This window comes from Acinonyx jubatus, chromosome B1 (assembly GCF_027475565.1).
Source record: "Acinonyx jubatus isolate Ajub_Pintada_27869175 chromosome B1, VMU_Ajub_asm_v1.0, whole genome shotgun sequence".
Lineage (NCBI taxonomy): Eukaryota > Metazoa > Chordata > Mammalia > Carnivora > Felidae > Acinonyx > Acinonyx jubatus.
The window spans coordinates 156,833,010-156,853,876 of record NC_069382.1 but is presented as its reverse complement, the minus strand read 5'-3'; the positions used below and the strand labels follow the sequence as shown (position 1 = coordinate 156,853,876).

The 20,867-nt window shown below is 38.2% G+C and overlaps 1 protein-coding gene across 5 annotated transcripts in view; it reads right to left on the bottom strand.

Annotated features, from left to right (window-relative positions):
• AASDH (aminoadipate-semialdehyde dehydrogenase) overlaps positions 1–17,881 on the bottom strand; it is a 43,712-nt gene extending 25,831 nt beyond the window's left edge. Inside the window, exons 1-3 of one of the 5 annotated variants that reach the window (XM_027057199.2) lie at positions 17,671–17,881; positions 13,369–13,641; positions 12,188–12,308 (exon numbers count right to left, since the gene is read on the bottom strand). In XM_027057199.2, coding sequence (XP_026913000.1) covers positions 12,188–12,308; positions 13,369–13,598 — 351 coding nt within the window. In that variant the 5' untranslated portion in view covers positions 13,599–13,641; positions 17,671–17,881. The other 4 variants (XM_015068538.3, XM_027057192.2, XM_053217332.1 and 1 more) reach the window with 4 other exon arrangements.
• Positions 17,882–20,867: the final 2,986 nt, after the last annotated feature.

The following is a 20,867-nucleotide window of genomic DNA, read 5'->3' as shown; positions in this document are numbered from 1 at the left end:
GTGAGGGTTTTCTAATGAACCTTTTGCAACAATTGAGGTACATGATTTGGGCCTGAACTAGTCTGTTGCAACAAGAGCAGACAGAAAGGGCCGGTGAACAAGAATCAATAGGACTAGGTAACTTTCTGAATACAGAGTGAGCCTAAGAAGAGTGCTAAGTTTTTGACTCAGATATTTGGTAGATGGAGACAGATTAATACAGATTTACTTAATTTGGATAAAAATATATTAAATTCAACTTTTACATGCTAAAAGGGAGGTTCCTTTGAATATATCTTTTAGGATTTATAAAAAGAAGTTTAATGAAACGTAAGTTTTCACATTAAAGAAATCACTATAAATGAGAGAAAAATAAGAAAGAAATGAGAACAAGGGTACAATGCAGGAGACTATAGGTTTTATTTGTTTGTGGTGTGTGTATTAGGGGTCAGGTGTGGTATGGCCTGTAATATTAAAAAAATTAAGGACCTATAATACATATTTTTAAGACTTAGTTCAAAACCATCTTTTGCCATTAAACTTTTCTTATCTCTACTAGGTTACATTTATTTCTCTTAGGGTATGAACACATTATGTTGAACTTACAGGTTTAAGATTATGATAACTTTTCTCTCCAACCACAGTTGACCCTTGAACAACACATAGGTTATGGAGCCACCAACCCTAAAATCCATGAATGACTCTGACCCCCCTTCCCAAACTTTACTAATAGCCTACAGTTGACCAGAAACCTTGATGACATAATCAATTAATATATACTCTGAATGCTACACGTACTATATATGGTTTTCTTAGAATGATATAAGTTAGATAAAAGATGTTAAGAAAACTGTATGGAAGATTCCCTAACCTGGAAAAGAAAAAAGATATCCAGGTTTAGGAAGCATAGAGAGTTCCAAACAAGGTGAACCCAAGAAGGTCCACACCATAACAAATTAAAATGTCAAAGGTTAGGGGCGCCTGGGTGGCTCAGTCAGTTAAGCGGCCGACTTCGGCTCGGGTCATGATCTCGCGGTCCGTGAGTTCGAGCCCCGCATCAGGCTCTGTGCTGACAGCTCAGAGCCTGGAGCCTGTTTCAGATTCTGTGTCTCCCTCTCTCTGACCCTCCCCCGTTCATGCTCTGTCTCTCACTGTCTCAAAAATAAATAAACATTTAAAAAAATTTTTTTAAATAAAAAAAAATGTCAAAGTTTAAAAGATACAGAAAGAATTTTATTGTATAAAAACAATTTTTTTTAAGATTTTAAAATTTATTTATTTTGAGAGAGATAGAGACAGTATGGGTGGGGAAGTGGCAGAGAGAGAGGGAGACAGAATCCAAAGCAGGCTCCGTGCTGTCAATGCAAAGCCCAATGCGGGGCTCAAACTCACAAACTGTGAGATCATGACCTGAGCTAAAACCAAGAGTCAGACATTTAACTGACTGAGCCACCCAAGTGCCCCTAAAATTCTTTTTAATATTTGAGAGGGCAGGGGGAAGGGGGAGGAGGGGCAGAGACAGAGGGAGACAGAGGATCCAAAGCACGCTCTGTGCTGACAGCAGAGAGTCTGATGTGAGGCTCAAACTCACGAGTTCATAACCTGAGCCAAAGACAGATACTTAACTGACTAAGCCACTCAGGCACAAAACACAGAGAATTTTAAAGTGGCAAGAAGCAAAAAGTTACATACAAGGGAAACCAATAAGGCCATCAGCTGATTTTTTCAGCAGAAACTTTACAGGTCAGAAAGGATTGGCATGATGTATTCAAAGAGCTGAAAAGAAAAAGCCTACAATCAAAAATAGTCTACCCAGCAAGGTTACCATTCAGAATTGAAGGAAAGATAATGGCACCTAGGTGGATCAGTCAGTTAAGCATCAGACCTTTAACTTCAGCTCAGGTCATGACCTCACGGTTTGTGAGTTCAAGCCCTATATCAGGCTCTAGCACTGATACTGTAGAGCCTGTTTGGAATTCTTGCTCTGCCCCTCCCCTATTCATGCTCACACTAACTTAAAAAAAAAAAAAAAAAATTGAAGGATAAAGAATTTCCCAAACAAAAGTTAAAAAAGTTCACCACTGAACCAGCTTTATAAAAAACATTAGTGATACTTATTTAAGAGGAAAAGAAGAGGCCATAATTAGAAGAAAATTATCAATAAAGAGATGTAAAATATGACAACATATAAATAAAATGTAAAGGGAGAATAAAGAAGTAGTTCTCTTAGAATATGTTTAACCTTAAGTAACCAACTTAATACAGACTGCTACATACTTAGGATGTTATCTATAAACCTCATGGTAACCACAAATCAACACTATATATACAAAAAAAAAAAAAAACAAACATAAAAAGCCAAGAATAACACAAATAAAATCAACAATCACAAGGAAAGAGATCAGGAGAGGGAATAGCAAAGAACTATAAAAACAATCAGAAAACAACAAAATGGCATTAAGTACATACCTATTACTTGAAATGTAAATGGTCTAAATATGCTCCAATCAAAAGACATAGAACAATGGAATGGATTAAAAAAAAAAAACCCATCTATATGTTGCCTACAAGAGACTCCCTTCAGACCTAAATATATGTACAGATTGAAAGAATGGAAAAAGATATTCCATAAGAAAAGAAAGAAAGAAAAAAAAAAGCCAGGGTAGCAATACTTATTATTATCAGACAAAAAGACTATTTATTCATTTATTTTTAATGTTTATTTACTTTTGAGAGACAGAGCATGAGCCAGCAGGGGAGGGACAGACAGACAGGGAGACACAGAATCCAAAGCAGGCTCCGGGCTCTGAGCTGTCAGGATAGAGCCTGATGCCAGGCTCAAACCCACGAACATTTGAGATTGTGACCTGAGCTGAAGTCAGACACTTAACCGTCTAAGCCACCCAGGTGCCCCCAGACAAAACGACTTTAAAACAAAGCCTGTAATAAGAGAAAAAGAAGGGCATTACAGAATTAGAAGATCAATACAACAAAAGCATATAACTATTATAAAGATCTATGTACCCAATACTGTAGCACCTACAGTATTTAATACATAAAGCAAAATTAACAAAGGGAGAAACTTACAATAGTGGGGGACTTTTTAGAAAAAAATTTTTGAGAGAGAGCAAACATGAGTAAGGGGAAGGGCAGAGACAGAGAGAGAGTCCCAAGCAGACTCTGCACTGATAGCCCTGATGCAGGGCTCAATCCCACAAACTGTGGGATCATAACCTGAGCTGAAATCAAGAGGCAGATGCTTAACCAAATGAGCCACCCAGGAGCCCCAATAGTGGGGACTTTAACACCTTACATCACTAGATAGATTGTTCGGACAGAAAATTAGGAAACCGTGACTTTGAACACATTATACCAGATGGGCTTAAATATATACAGAACATTCCATCAAATAGAATACACATTCCTCACTCCTTTCGAGTACACATGGAACATTCTCTAGGATAGATCACATTAAGCCACAAAAATCAAGTCTCAATAATTTAAGAAGATTTAAATCCTAACAGGCATCTTTTTTTCTTTAATCACAATGATATGAAACTAGAAATTAAGAAAAAAACCTGGAAAAACACAAACACGCACAAGCTAAACATGCTACTGAACAACCAATGGGTCAACAAAGATATTAAAAAGGAAATCAAAAATTACATGAAGACAAATGAAAACAATAGTCCAAAGCTGGGATACACCAAAAGCAGTTCTAAGAGAATTTACAGTGATACTGGATTACCTCAAAGAAAAAGAACAAAACCCAAGGTGAGTAGAAGGATATGGTAAGATCAAAGCAGAAATAAATGAAATAGACTAAGAAGCAATAGAAAAGATCAATGAAACCAAGAGCCAGTTCTTTGAAAAGATAAAGTTGATAAACCTTTAGCCAGACTCATCAAAAAAGGAGGACCCAAATAAAATAAATTAACAACCAATATCACAGTAATAAAAAGGATTATGAGACTACTATGAAAAATTATATGCCAACAAATAGAATAACCTAGTAGAAATAAATTCCTAGAAACATACAATCTTCCAAAACTAAATCAGGAAGAAATAGAAAGTCAGAATAGACCAATCACTAGTAACAAAATTGCATTGGTAATCCAAAAACTCTCAAACAAAAAGTCTAGGACCAGGTGGACTCACAGGTGAATTATATGAAGCATTTTTTTTTAATTTTTTTTTTTAACATTTATTTATTTTTGAGACAGAGAGAGACAGAGCATGAACGGGGGAGGCGCAGAGAGAGAGGGAGACACAGAATCGGAAGCAGGCTCCAGGCTCTGAGCCATCAGCCCAGAGCCCGATGCGGGGCTTGAACTCACGGACCGCGAGATCGTGACCTGAGCCGAAGTCGCTCAACCGACTGAGCCACCCAGGCGCCCCATGAAGCATTTAAAGAGGAGTTAACACCTGGGGTGCCTGGTTGGCACAGTTGGTAGAACATAGAGGACTCTTGATCTCAAGATCATGAGTTCAAGCTCCACCATGGGCATCGAGTCTACTTAAAAAGAAATAAATACAGGTGCTTGTATGGCTCAGTGGATTAAGCATCCAACTCTTGATTTTGGATCAGGTCATGATCTCAGGATTTGTGAGATCAATACCTGAATCAGGCTGCACTGACAACACACAGCCTGCTTGGGATTCTCTCTATCTTGCCCCTCCCCTGCTCATGTACATGTTCTCTCTCAAAATAAAGAAACCTTAAAAATAAATAAACAGGGGCACCTGGGTGGCTCAGTCTGTGAATCATCTGACTCTTGATTTTGGCTCAGGTTATGATCTCACGGTTTGTGGCTTTAAGCCCTACATCAGGCTCCATGCTGAGAGTGTGGAGCCGGCTTGGGATTCTCTCTCTGTCTCTTTGCCCCCACCCCTCTCAAAATAAATAAACGTTACAATAAACAAACAAACACTAAATGCAAAAGAATATTTTTTTAAAAGACACTACAAAAAAAGAAAACTGCAGGCCAATTTCCCTGATGAACACGGATACAAAAACGCTCAATAAGATACTAGCAAACCTCATTCAACAATACATTAAAAGGATCATTCACTACAGTCAAATGTGATTTATTCCAAAGTTGCAAAAATGGTCCAATATTCACAAGTCAATGTAATTCACAATAACAAAATGAATAAAAAATCACATCCTCTTAATTGATGCAGAAAAAGCATCTGACAAAACTCAGTATCACTCATGATAAAAACTTGCAACAAAGACAAGGAACAAGCCTCACCATAATAAAAGGCCATATATGAAAAATCCACAGCTAACATCCTACTCAATGGTGAAAACAGGGCTTCTCCTCTAAGATCAGAAATAAGACAAGGATGTCCACCCACTTTTATTCAAATGGTACTTACTGGAAGTTCTAGCCACAGCAATAAAGGGTTTGGGGGTGGGAGGAAAGACATCCAAATTGGTAAGAAAAAAATTAAACTGTTACTATTTGCAGATGACATCATACTAATAGAAAACCCTAAAGATTTCATCAAAAACTATTAAAAGTAATAAATGAGGGTGCCTGGGTGGCCCAGTCTGTTAAGCATCTGACTTGGGCTCAGGTCATGATCTCACGGTTTGTGGGTTCTGTCAGCAGAGAGCCTGCTTTGGATTCTGTGTCTCCCTCTCTCTGCCTCTCCCTTACTTGCACATGCACACACCTGTGGCGTGCGCATGCACGTGTCTGTATGTGTGTGTGCGCACACACACACTCTCTCAAAAGTAAATAAACTTTAGGGGCGCCTGGGTGGCTCAGTAGGTTAAGCGTACAACTTTGGCTCAGGTCATGATCTCATGGTTCACGAGTTTGAGCCCCACGTCAGGCTCTGTTCTCACAGCTCAGAACCTGGAGTCTACTTCAGATTTCTGTGTCTCCCTCTCTCTCTGGCCCTCCCCTACTCACTATCTGTCTCTGTCTCTCAAAAAGAAACATTACAAAAAAAGTAAATAAAAAAAAAGTAAATAAAACTTAAAAAAAATAAATGAATTCCATAAAGTTGCAGGATACAAAATTAATATACAGAAACCTGTTGCATTCCTATATACTAGCAAGGAAGTAGCAATTAAGCAATTCCTATATTCTAGCAAGGAAAGAGAAATTAAGAAAATAATTCCATTTACAATTACACCAAAAGTAATAAAATATCTAGAATGAATTTAACCAAGAGGCTAAGAGTACTGTGAAAATATAAAAAAAAAAACACTGATGAAAAAAAGTGAAGACAACACAAATGAACAGATATTTCATGGCCATAGACTGGAAGAATATCGTTAAGATGTCCATATTGTGCAAAGCAATCTAGATTCAATATAATCCCATCAAAATACCAGAAGCATTTTTCACTGAACTAGAACAAATAATCCTAAAATTTGTATGGAACCACAAAAGACCCCAAATAGCCAAAGCAATCTTAAGAAAGAACAGAGGGTGAGGTATCACAATCCCAGTTTCAAAACATAATACAAAGCTGTAGTAATCAAAGCAGTATGGTACTGGCACAGAAACAGACACATAGAACAACAGGACAGAGAGCCCAGAAATAAACCCATGCCTATATGGTCAATTAATCTATGACACAAGAGGCGAGAATATGCAATTAGGAAAAGAGTCTCTTCAATAAATGGTGCTGGGAAAACTGGACAGCTACGTGCAAAAGACTGTAACTGGGCCCCTCTCATATACTACACACAAAAATAAACCCACGGTGTATTAAAGACCTAAATGTGAAACCAAAACCATAAAACTCTTAGAAAAAAACAAACCATAATCTCTTTAACATCAGCCTTAGCAACATTTTTCTAAATATGTCTCCTCAAGCAAGGGAAACAAAAGCAAATTATTGGGACTTCAGCAAAATAAAAAGATTTTGCACAGAGAAGTAAGCCATCAATAAAAGGTGAAAGCCATCAATAAAAGGGCAACCTACTAAATGGGAGAAAATACTTCCAAATGATGTATCTGATAAATGGTTACTATCCAAAATATATGAAGAGCTTTTATAATTCAACATCAAAAAAAATAATAATAATAAACCAAAACCAAAACAAATAATCCCATTAAAAAAATAGGCAGATGTGGGAATGCAAGCTGGTGCAGCCACTCTGGAAAACAGTATGGAGGTTCCTCAAAAACTAAAAATAGAACTACCCTACGACCCAGCAATTGCACTACCAGGCATTTATCCACGGGATACAGGTGTGCCGTTTCGAAGGGACACATGCACCCCCATGTTTATAGCAGCCCTATCAACAATGGCCAAAATATGGAAAGAGCCCAAATGTCCACCGATGGATGAATAAAGAAGATGTGTATATATACACAATGGTGTATTACTCAGCAATCAAAAAGAATGAAATCTTGCCATTTGCAACTACGCGGATGGAACTGGAGGGTATTATGCTAAGTGAAATTAGAGAAAGACAAAAATCGTATGACTTCACTCATGTAAGGACTTTAAAAGACAAAACATATGAACATAAGGGAATGGAAACAAAAATAATATAAAAACAGGAGGGGGACAAAACAGAAGAGACTCATAAATATGGAGAACAAACTGAGGGTTACTGGAGGGGTTGTGGGAAGGGGGATGGGCTAAATGGGTAAGGGGCATTAAGGAGTCTACTCCTGAAATCATTGGTGCACTATATGCTAATTAATTTGGATGTAAATTAAAAAAAATTAAAAATAAAATAAAAAAAAAAATAGGCAGAGGACCTGAATAGATATTTTCCAAAGACAACATCTAGATGGCCAACAGGCACATGAAAGACATTCAACATCACTAATCAGGGAAATGCAAATCAAAAATACGAGATACTACCTCACATTTGTCAAAATGAGTAGAATCAAAAAGACAAGAAATAACAAATATTGGTGAGGATGTAAATTGGTGCAGCCACTGTGGTAAACTGGATGGAGGTTCCTCAAAAACTTAAAATTAGAACTACCATATGAGCGGAGCACCTGGGTGGCTCTCAGTCGGTTAAGCATCTGAATCTTGATCTCAGCTCAGATCATAATCTCACAGTTCATGAGATCAAACCCTGCATCGGGTTCTGTGCTGATAGTGCAGAGACTGCTTGGGATTCTCTTTCTCCTTCTCAAGATAAACAAACATTAAAAAAAAAAAAAAAAAGGATACCATATGATCCAGTAATTCCACTACTGGGCATTTACCCAAAGAAAATGAAAACATAATACAAGAAGATACATGCATTCCTATGTGCATTCCAGGGCTATTTACAGCAGCCAAGATATGGAAGCAACCAAGTGTCCAATAAATAAATGGATAAAGATGCTGTAATGTACACATACACACACATGAATATTATTCAGCCATAAAAAGGAGATCTTGCCATTTGCAACACAGACTTCAAGGGAATTATGCTAAATGAAACAAGAGAGAGAAATATACCATGATTCCATTTATATGTGTAATCTAAAGAACAAAAACAAAAAGCATGAACAGACCCATAAATACAGAGAACAAATGTGGTTGCCATAGGGGGAGAAGGGTGGGTGAAAATGGGTGAAAAGGAGATACAGGCTTCCAGTTATGGAATAAGTTATGGGGATAAAAGGTACAGCATAGGGAATATAGTCAATAACATTGTAATACCATTATATGGCAACAGATGGTAGCTACACTTACAATGAAGATAACATATAAACTTGAACCACTACGTTGTACACTTGAAACTAACATTGGATGCCAACTATACTTCAATTAAAAAAAAGAATTAAACTCATAAAATCTCTCAAGTGACTACAAAGTAATGACCAAATAACATTTGCCTTACTTATTCTGCAGTTCAACAAGTGCTTTTCAAATTCAAAATGTTACATAAGTATTACATTATACAGCTCTTAGTGAATGTGCATAACCTTATACCATAAGAATAAAGGGCTCTAAAAATCTTAAATTCTGTAATCGCAATTATTTTCAATATTCACACATCTGTAATACTGAAATAATAGGGAATAAAAGGTACAGCATAGGGAATATAGTCAGTGATACCATAATCACACTGTACAGTGAGTTGGTAGCTACACTTGTAGTGACCTTAGCATAATGTATAGAGACGCTCCATCACGATGTTGCACACCTGAAACCAATGTAACATTTTGTATCAACTCTATGCACATTAAAAACAATTTTTAATACTGAAATATAATTAATCAGAACATATTTTACCCAATGTATTTAAATCCTGGCTTTGTTATATAGTGGTTTTGTAAATGGTACCAATTATACTTTGTTGAGCTTTACTGTCATTTAGAAAATGAAGGTAGTATTTAGCTGGAAGCTGAGCATTACATAAATGAGCATAGTTCAAAGTGCCTCACTTTGCAGTGTTTCCTACACCAGGTATTGTTCTAGGTGTTGAGGATATGATCCTAAGTGACAAACTGTTACAAACAAGTTTCCTGTCCTCACAGAGGAAGAGAAGCTGGCTAAAGTGACTGAGGAGATCTGGGAGGAAAACTAGACCAGCCATGGCATCACAAAAGCCCTTAAAATAGTTTCAAAAAAGAGGAAATGTAAAAAATGTACTTGGGACTGACTGAAAAGGGGCACAAGGATTTTGAAATAAGGAAAACATTTATATCATGATTTAAGAGGTGTTTTCATAACTTTATATTTGCCAAAACTCATTAAAATGTACACATAAACTAGGTGATTTTTACTCTATGTACATTATACCTCAATAACTCTGATTTCTGAAAGATGTGAAATATTTTTGAAAAAGGTAGGAGAGCTGTTCTAGATGAAAGGATACTAAGGAGGTGTGAGAAAGGGATGTATTATATGATATTTGACTGGATTTTGTACCCCTCCCCCGAAAAAGCTAAAAGGATTTTTTGGAGGCAAATATGGAAATCTGAATATGGACTATATTAAAACGTATTGTATCGATGCTAAAAAAGAAAATCATGAGAAAATACATTTACAATGGTGTACTGTACTGTATTAAAAAAAACAAACAAAACAAAACAAAACAAAAACCATCGCATGTAAGTGGACCTGCGCAGTTCAAACCATGTTGTCCAAAGGTCAACTATACGTTATAAGCAGCTGGAATCAGGTCTTGGGCTTCTTTCACATACTGATGCCCTCCCAAAAAACTTGTCTTTAGTGTATAGTTTCTCAATCTCAACACTACTGACATTTTGCACCAGATAAATCTTTGTAGGTGATCTTGTGTTTTATAGGATTTTTAGCAGCATCTATGGCCTCTACCCACTAGATGCCAGGAGCACCGCACTGTCAGCATAATAAAAAATAACTGTGGACATTGCCAAATGTCTCCTGGGAGGCAAAATGATCTCCAACTGAGAACTACTATTCTAGTGGATGCTGGGTTCAGTAAGTACATCCTGATTGCTCATGTGTCAAGGAGGAACACTTATACCATCATCAAAGTAATGGAACGGGAAGCAAGGGACTTCCTATGGTGTTTTCTATATGCCCAACTCTTTATATAAGCAGTTATAAAGAACACGCAATACTGACAATTCTCAAATTCAACCACCTCTTTTATAAAACCTTCACCAAGGCTGTCAAGAAAAACGAATGTCACATTCCCATTTTAGCTTTGTTTATTACATCAACACAGAAATAACCAGGGTCACCTGGGTGGCTCAGTTGGTTAAGTGTCCAACTTTAGCTCAGGTCATAACCTCGCGGTTCATGAGTTCAAGCCCCACAGTGGGCTCTCTGCTATCAGCATGGAGCCTGCTTTGGATCTTCTGTCCCCCTCTTTGCCCCTCTCCAGCTTTCTGGTGTTCTCACAAAAATAAACAAACATTAAAAAAGCAAACAAACAAATAACCAATCTGAGAAAACTTTTGACTACACATTAATGTTTATTTAGAAAATATTCACCAATTATACTTTAGTTGTCTCCTTCTAGAGTCTTTATTCTAATACTCGTGATTCTCTAGGAATTCCTCCATGCATCTCAAGCTTTTGATATTTTTCACTATATATTCAGAGATGCACAGACATATAGATACATAAGTGGAACACATTTAAGTTATCCTCAAATACAAATTGGTTCAGCTAGGAAATGGGTAAAAACAGGCTAAACTGAATATATGTTCTATAATGTTCTTTTCTCCTCTTTGGTAAAACAATATTTTATGAAGAAATAATGAAACATGGGCTGGATCTTCCTGAACATGTAATAACCAACTCTTGCCCATAAAGCAATGTCTCTTGGCTAGATATTTGGTTGGCAGTCACTTAAAAATTAAAAAATAAATTTAGGAAGAGCCTGACTGGCTCTGTTGGTTAAGCATCCAACTCTTGATTTCGGCTCAGGTCATGATCTCACTCGATTGTGAGATCAAGCTCCATGTCAACCTCTGTGCTGGCTGCATAGAGCCTGCTTGGGATTCTCTCTCTCCCTCTCTCTGCTCCTCCCCGGCTTGTGTTCTCAAAATAAATGGGCATTTTAAAAAAAATAAATAGACTAGACCTCTCTGGAAAACTCTAAGTGCCAATCTTTTTTTCAAAATCTAAGCCTGGTTATAGTTCTTTAATGTTGTTGATCACTACAAATTGCTACAAATATACAAAGATATGGTTTTGGGGCACCTGGGTGGCTCGGTCAGTTGAGCATCCAACTCTTGATTTCGGCTCAGGTCATAATCTCAGTTTGTGAGTTCAAGCCCCATGTTGGGGTCTGCACTGACAGCTCAAGGCCTGCTTGGGATTCTCTCTCTCCCTCCCTCTGTACCTGCTTCCCTCTCCCTCTCAAAAATAAATAAAATTTTAAAAAAGGTTTCCATTATTATAAGATTTTCCTACAAACAACTTTGGAAAGAGAAAGGAAATTCAAAATAATGCACAGTAATTATATGTCTAGGGCATATAGCCTTCATGCTATAGGGCAGTGTTTCTCAATAGAGTGTAGGAGGTGAATTGTACCTCCAGGAGACACCTGGCCATTTCTGGAGACAATTTTCATTGTCACAACTGGGATGGGGTGGGGTCGAGGCAGTGCTACTGGCATTTAGTGGGTGGAAACCAGGGAGGCTGTTCAAATAACCTATAATGTACAGGATACTCCTCACAACAATTATCCAACCCAAATGTCTACATTTAGGAAACGTAGAAATGTACACACACACCCTTCAACTGAAAGATAAACACACATAAAAATTTAAATACACACACTTACATTAATTTGCTGTTTTTCAACAAGAATATAACTTAGATTACATTTTTTCATAAAATGAGTTGACAACGCTGGTGGTGCATCTGGATCAATAGGAGCATAAGCAGCAGGGACTTGGAGAATTCTAAATAAAGAGTACAGAATAGCATTTCCTCAGCATAGAAGATCTGTTGAAAATCATCTTTAAGTATTTCTATTTCCCTATGTACTTTGCCAACGACTATATCAGAAATGCCAATGTTTTTGTTGACACATTGTTGCTTATAGTTATTTCTATTTTGTTTTTAAGGCAGAATATCCACCATTAAATTTTTATCACTTTAAGATCCAAAATCAGTTAGTTGTTTTAACTAAAAGTACTCTGAGGTAAGGGTGCTGGTCTGGCTCAGTCAGTAGAGCACAAGACTCTTGATACTGGGGTTGTGGGAAATCAAACCCCAAACTGGGTGTAGAGATTACTTAAAAATAAAATCTAAAAAAAGTACTTTCAGGTATACTTTGGGGACAATGGATTTTTGCACATAGTAAATTTTCAATAAAATTTTTTCAATGACTGAATGGAAGCCAAATTTTAACTTTTTTTGCTTTACATTTATACATTAATCTACTAACACACATATTATGGGATGAACATCAACTTTTCTACTTCTTTAATAGCTTTTATTTACTGTAGAACCCTAGTACAGAAATCACTATATAAGGATAATATTCTATAACAACTTAATGATGAACATTTTGCAAATAATAATTAGTGTCCTCAGTCCATAGCTCATTTTTTTATGAACCAACATCCAAAACTTTACTTATTCATTCATTTACTGAATACTTTGAGTACCTAAACTTCAGTCTCAGGAGAAAAAATAGTCATGTTATTTCTGAAACACTTGTTTGCTTTGATATAACAAATTTATGACCATTTTCTTTTGGTAGACAAATGAAGCCCTTATATTTTGGAGATACTTAAATATTCTATTAATGAAAATTTCTGGTCTCCTAAATAAACTCAGATCAATTAAATGATTAAAAATAATTGTTGGGAAATACGAACTTCTTTAGCCTCTCTAAAATTGATCAAGCAACACTATTCTGTATACTATTGTATTTTTATGTAAGATACAACATTCTATGTATTAAAGAATTATAAATTAGGTTAGAAACTAAAAATTCAGTATTAAAATAATTACCCTAAAATCCAAGAGGGTAAGTTAATACCAGGATGGCAGTAGAGACCAACTTCCCGAATTCCTTGAAAGTCACAGTGTAATAGTAGAAAATTTGATAATTCTGAAGCAGCATGAACCACAGACTTATAGGTGTAATAAACTGGAGGCTGGTTGTTACACTCATCAAAACATACAGCTATTTTATCTGAATAAATGGAGGCAGCCCGATGTACCAATTCCTGAAGAGTCATTTCACTGGTTTATTGAAGCCTCATTGGTAGCAGAGAACTCCACCTATATACAGAAATATTATGGGGATAGGGAGTTTTAGGGAACATGGCAGGGTGAAAAAGGGAGAGAGAAACTTCAATACAAATCATTCCTCACAAAAACAACTATATCAAAAACATAATTAATCTCTGAATTTAGGAAGTATCTATGTTGAGAACAAGGAGTTGAAAATTAATCTGATACTATCAACCTAACACTAGGTCTGAGCTGGAAGAAAATTTGGGAGAGGAGTGGTATGCACAGATGAGAATGAAACAGGTAGAAATGTAGAATTCTCTCTCAACTTACCACAATGTAAAAAATGCATATAAAAAATTAACCAATAAAACCCACTTTAGGGGTGTCTGGATGGCTCAGTTAAGTGTCCAACTTCGGCTCAGGTCATAATCTCGTGGTTCATGGGTTCAAGCCCCGTGCTGGACTCTGTGCTGACAGATCAGAGCTGGAGCCTGTTTTGGATTCTGTCTCTCCTTCTCTCTCTGCCCTTCCCCCACTAATGCTCAGTCTCTCTATCTCAAGAATAAATAAACATTAAGGAAAAAAAAAACAATTTAAAGCACTACATGCTTAATTTTCTTTTCATTTTTCTTTGGTTTCCATCCCAGATTAAGATAAAGTAGTTAAAATCCTGCAAAATGTCTTTGAAGAGATTAATACAAGTAAACTATACTTTTGGAAACTGAACTTAGGTGAAAGCAAAGTCTACCTTTTTGGTAGAAAAAAGGAAAATCTATCTAAATCGATCCAATTTTAGTCCACTGTATATAAACTATGATATTATTTAAGACTTCAGAGGTCACATCAAGTCCCTTTTGTAATTGTTGAATAAGCTCTTTATCCTCTAGTTTTGTTTTTTTTTAATGTTTATTTTTGAGAGGGAGCAAGGGAACCCACATGCACACACAGATGCATGAGCAGGGGAGGGGCAAAGAAAGAGGGGGACAGAGGATCTAAAGCAGGCTCTGTGCTAACAGCAGAGAGTCTGATGTGGGGTTGAAACTCATGAACTGGAGATCATGACCTGAGCCAAAGTTGGATGCTTAACTGACTGAGCTACGTAGGCACCCCAGAGTAGAAACAGTAATTCATCAAACCAAACCAAACCAAACCAAACCAAACCAAACCAAACCAACAAACAAAAAAACCCTTTAGGGATCACTGATTTAAAAGAAACAATTACTAGTATTTCCTTGAAAGGCAAGGTGATTTTTTTCTCTTCTGTGAACTCTTTTCCATATTTCAAAAGCAAATGAGATTTACCCAGTAGCCTATTTTAATTATTCAAGTTTATTTGTTCATATTTATTTGAACTGATTTCATTACTAATTCAAAATAAAATTAACCAGGTTGTCTGAGTGGCTCAATTAGTAAAGCATCTGACTCTTGATTCCAGCTCAGGTCATGATCTCACAGTTAATGGGACTGAGCCCCTTTTAGGGCTTTGTACTGACAATGTGGTTGCTTGGGATTCTCTCCCTCTTAAAATAAACTTTAAAGAAATAAAAATAGAGGAGCCTGGGTGGCTCCGTCAATTAAGCATCTGACTACATCTCAGGTTATGATTTCCTGGTTCGTGAGTTTGAGCCCCATGTTGGGCTCTGTGCTGGCAACTCAGAGCCTGGAACCTGCTTCAGATCCTGTGTCTCCCTCTTTCTCTGTCCCTCCCCGACTTGCACTCTGTTATTCTCTCTCCAAAATTAATAAATAAATAAATAAATAAATAAACAAACAAACATAAAATTTTTTAATTAAAAAAAGAAATAAAGGGGCTCTTGGGGGGGCTCAGTCGGTTAGGCGGCCGAATTTAGTTCAGGTCATGATCTTAACACTTGTGGGTTCAAGCACCACGTTGGGCTCTGTGCTGACAGCTCAAAGCCTGGAGCCTGGAGCCTGTTTCCGATTCTGTGTCTCCCTCTCTTTGCCCCTCTCTTGCTCACGCTCTCTTTCTCTACAAAATAAATGTTTAAAAAAATTTTTTTAATAAAAAAAGAAATAAAAAATAAGGGGTGCCTGGGTGGCTCAGTCGGTTAAGCGTCCAACTTCAGCTCAGGTCATGATCTCTCAGTCTGTCAGTTCAAGCCCTGCATCGGGCTCTGTGCTGACAGCTCAGAGCCTGGAGACTGCTTCGGATTCTGTGTCTCCCTTTCTCTCTGTCCCTCCCCTGCTCACGACTCTGTCTCTCTTTCTCTCAAAAAGTAAATAAACATAAAAAAAATTTTTTTAAAGAAATAAAAAATAAAATTAACTTTCACCCATGTCATTTAATTGATATGAATTAGAGAACAAAAAAGAGCAAAATGAACCAATAACTATTGAGACCCATAAGGTTTGAAAATGCTATGATTTCTAAATATAAAGTTTAAAAATAGAAGATCTTTGGTATTTACAGTATTTTTAGTAAGCATTTCTATAAATATTTTCTTTTGTAATATACAAGATTAAAATTTTAAGCTCTTCCTCATACACACAAATTATCATTATATAAAGATGACTGTCCATACTATCCATTAATCATGCCAAATGAGTTTATCCCTGACAAGGTATAGTCAGTACAGAAGGATACCTTCTGCTACTCTCTCCCACTGTGAATAACAAATTGCCTATATTATACTAAGGCATTTTCATAAAAATCTTATGTGTATGTGCCAAAAAATTGCATTTTTCTAATGTTTATTTTTTTGAGAGAGAGAGAAAGAAAGAGAGAGAGAGAGAGAGAGAGAGGGAGAGGGAGAGAGGGAGGGAGAGAGGGAGGGAGGGAGGGAGGGAGGGAGGGAGGGGGAGGGCCAGAGAGAGAAGGAAACACAGAATCTGAAACAGGCTCCAGGTTCTGACCTGTCAGCATAGAGCCCGATGCGGGGCTTGAATTCATGAACTGTGAGATCATGACCTGAGCCGAAGTCAGATGCTTAACCACCTGAGCCACCCAGGTGTCCCCAAAATTGCATTTTTTAATGCAAAAGCAATTATAGCACTTAATTTTCCATGAGGACATTCTGATTAATTTTTATACTCCAAAATACTTGACTTCAAAGTTAAGGGGCAAGATTATAAAGGTAACTGAAGATACACTATTTTTATGACAAATTACAAGGCTACCACACCTCTCTATACAATTAATAGGTTTTTCTACTTTTAACTGTCAGTTTCCCAGGGGTTGCTACACACTTAAGGCAAAATCTACTCTCCAAGGTTTTCATTTTCATTAACTGAATCATAAAATAAATATCCTCTCCAATAAAGAATACTATACTTAAAAAAGAAAAAAAAAAAGAGGGGTATCTGGGTGGCTCACTGAGCATCCTAGTTCTGGTTTCAGCTCAGGTCATGATCTCCCGGTTGTGTTGATGAGTCTGAGCCCCAGAGCTCTGAGCTGACAGCCAGGGTCTTGGGATTCTGTCTCCCTTTCTCTCTGCCCCTCCCCTGCTTGCTCTTTCTCTCAAAGAATAAACATTTTTTTAAAAAATAAAAAACAAATACATGAATGAATAAACAAATAAATATAAGAACACTATATACTTTTATACACCCAAACATTTCTGAGCCCTTATAAGACTGGGGCGGAGGGGGAGAAGCAAGTAAGTTTAGCAGATTCACATGTAATGGAACCATGAAGTTAAAGATATTCCCTACTTCATTTACAGCAGTAGATGCTGCCATTTAGTCTTCAAAAGTCTGAAGACTGTCAACAAACTGTCGTGCTCCAGAGGTCTCTCTCTAGGTTATTAGTTATCTTAAAGACAGTAAATAATCTAGAAACTTCCTCCCTCCCCATCCATGGGCTTCTTAATTTCCATTACACAACTACATTGAATAACAATGTACTTTATAGCTTCCAAACCTAGTAAGGAGGTGGGGCACACTTATTTTCTTCTAAAGAAGGGGCAGAGGGTCCGAGGCTGGGCAACTCAGGAAGAGATCACACAGGTCACTTTAGTCTGCACATCAACCTGCCAGATGCCACTGACTCACATCCGAAGCAAAGCAGTGGCCCTGAAGTTCAACAATCTGTGCACAGGCAGCGCCAGGCCTCACCTTACTTCACTTCTCCCACACAAGTCCCCGCTGGACACCACCTCCTGCGAGACTCACTTAGAAGGCCTGGCCTGAGGGTTGGGGCAGAGGTCTGAGCGCAACCTGACCCTCCAACAAGCCGAATCGGAGACCTCACCACACACATGTGAAAGAGCAGCCACACCCAAGCCGTAAAGCCTGCTGGCCGCAATGACCGCTGGGATCTAAGAGGCGCAGGCTGTCGCGTAAATCTTCTGCGTCGCTGTTGCAATGACGTCAGCTGGAGCTACCCGGAGCAGGTAGTGTCTCACTGCCCCGCCCCCTCCCGAGAGGGCTGGGCTAACCTGGGAGTAGAGCTGGCAGCCTTTTTGCCTAATGCTGTCAGCTCAGGCACCTGTTTTGGTCGCACTGGGTTTTGGGCAAGATTTTCAAAGACGTTGGAGCTGACCAGTGTGGAGCTATACCAAGAAACTCGGGCAAAGTACTTTAATTCAGAGACGGTGTCTTCTTTTCCACAAAGTGGAGAGAATGATATTGCCTAGAGTTGATGTAAAGGAAGATGAAATAGTTGTGAAGTGCAATAGAAAGTGGACTTAATCCGCCTGGGTGGCTCAGGAGGTTAGGCGTCCGACTTCGGTTTAGGTCATGATCTCACGGCTTGTGAGTTTGAGCCCCTCGTGGGGCTCTGTGCTGACAACACAGAGCCTGGAGCCTGCTTTGGATTCTGTGTCTCCCTCTCTGGCTGCCCCTCCCCTGCTCACACTCTGTCTCTCTCAAAAATAACAAACGTTAAATTAAAAAGAAAAGAAAAAAAAGAAAAGACTTAATCCATTCTATATTGTCTGGAAATCTGCGGTAGCGTTTGGGAAGATTGTGACTCCTGCAACGAAGCCTGTAAAGGAGGTCCCTGTCATAATTAGGCTGAGACAGACATAGCTGGAAGAGACAAGTTTTAAACGATGACTAAAAAAATTTTTCACTAATAGGAGCAATAAAACAGGTCTGAGTGGGAGAGAGTGACCAAAGCTACACGCCTAAATAATAATTGGTTTCCAAGTTATCGTTGGAGACATAAATTATTACAAGTGTCAAAGGCAAGAATGCTATTTTTAAGCCACTCTCTGCAATAGCTGAGTTTGTTGTTGTTGTTTTGGGGTGTGTGTGTGCTGAAGGACTGAGAAAACAGCCCAGCATGGACAACCATACATGAAAAATCATGGGACACCCTGTGTCCTTAAGGGTCAGTGGTAAGAAACTAGCAGTAATCCAAGCAAGGGATAGCTCCGCCTGCTCATTGATACTTTCACCCAGACGTACCACAGGCTACTCAAACTATCATCTTTTTTTTTTTTTTTTTTAGGAGGAAGGGGGTATTCCCAAACTTGTTTCTGTATTTGAGAATGACACCATCATCCACCCAGCCAGTAAAGAAATCTAGACACCCCCCCCCCCCATACCCAATTAGACCCTAGGTCTCCAGTCCCTAATCTCAAAGTCTAGCTGCTGTGGTGATGTTAAACAGATTACAGATTCCTGGACCTCTATTCCCAGAGGTTCTGAATTAGTTTTCTACAGAGGGACCTACAATCTCCATTTAAAAATTGTTCTTATCTTCATTTCCACTACTGCTACCTTAGTTCAGGCCTTCTTGGTCAGCTTTTCCCTAAAGCTTTTCCAGTCTTGCTTGGCTCCAACTCTGAATTGCTGCTAGAGTGATGTCGGTTTTATTCATTATCATCTTTCAACTCTGATATTAATGATAGCTTTTTTTTTTGTTTTTCCCCCTGTAGGATATGCTTTTTTCTTCTTTAGTTGACTTCAGACACTATCTTTCATGTTAGAGGCTTCCTGGGGTGTCTGGTAATTGTGACTTATCTGCACATATTTAAAAGTGGGACATTTAAAAGCAATTGGAAACAGAGTCTGTGGGACAAGTTCGTTGAAAATCAAGTTGAGAGAAGGGCTGTGGTGTATGTGGGGGTGGAGGGATGTGTCTCAGAATTGAGTATAAATTTTTTTACTTAATTGTTTCAGGTGCCTGGTATCCTCTAACACAAAAATATTGTTTTACTCTTTCATGAATAAAAGACTTCAGAATTAAGCTGCAGGGGTGATGAGTAGTGGCATAAGGATATAACTCATTCCTAAATGACCTTCCAATCCTTTTAGTTACCCTTGTCAGCCCTTTTTCCAGAAGCCAACTTCTCAGGTTTTTAAGGGGTTCTGTGATATAAATAGGATTGTTTATTACCTTTGTTCTCTGATTTAGAATTTAGCTTGTTCCAGGGGCTCCTGGGTGGTTCCGTTGGTTACATGTCCGATCTTGATTTTGGCTCAGGTCATGATCTCACAGTTTATGGGATAGAGCCCCATGTAGGGCTCCATGCTGACAGCTCGGAGCCTGTTTGGGATGCTTTCTCCACCCCAACCCACATGCACTCTCTCTCTCAAAATATATATAAATTCAACTTTTCCAAATCAGCTGAACCATTTGCTTTCGATTCCAGAATTTTATCTTTTCCTCTAATTCTTAAGAGTTTAGGATTCTTAAATCCCTTTAATATCATTTTCAAAGGGACTTAAGAGGAAGCAAATGCAGAAGGCGGTGTTCAAGAAACCATTTTTAGCTGGTAATCTAGAGTGACCATTCTAAAATATAAACCAGATTAACCATAACATTCTCCTGCTTAAGACCCCCTTCAGTGGTCCCTCATTGCCTGCAGGACAGTCAGACTCTTTACCAAGGTAAACAAGATGGTTCTCTTTCTAGCCCTGTCAGTGGGCCACTGCTCCCCCCACCCCCTTCCTCATACCTGGTCCTGTAAGCTCCAGCTATGATGAGACCCTAGTAAATCTTCTGAATATACCAAGCCCTTATCAAATTTCCACACCTGTGTTTTGGCTAGGTCTCAGGCTGAAATACCCTTTCCTCTCCCTGTGCCTGTTTGATGCACATTTACCCCTCTTAAGAAAACACAGCTTAAACATCACCTTCTTGATGCCTTTCTTCAAGCCTTGTATTGGAATTTACCTATCTTCCCCCACCATCCCATGAAACCAGCATACTGTTGGGAGGAACACTCTGCCATGGGCCTGAATGTCCTTGCAAATTCTTGCTGGGCATGCCAAAAATACAAGGTATTGATTGCTTTTTATCCAGGTCATTTTTCAGGGTTGTTTGGGGTGACGGATCTTCAGAGCTGAGGTAATGCTTTCCC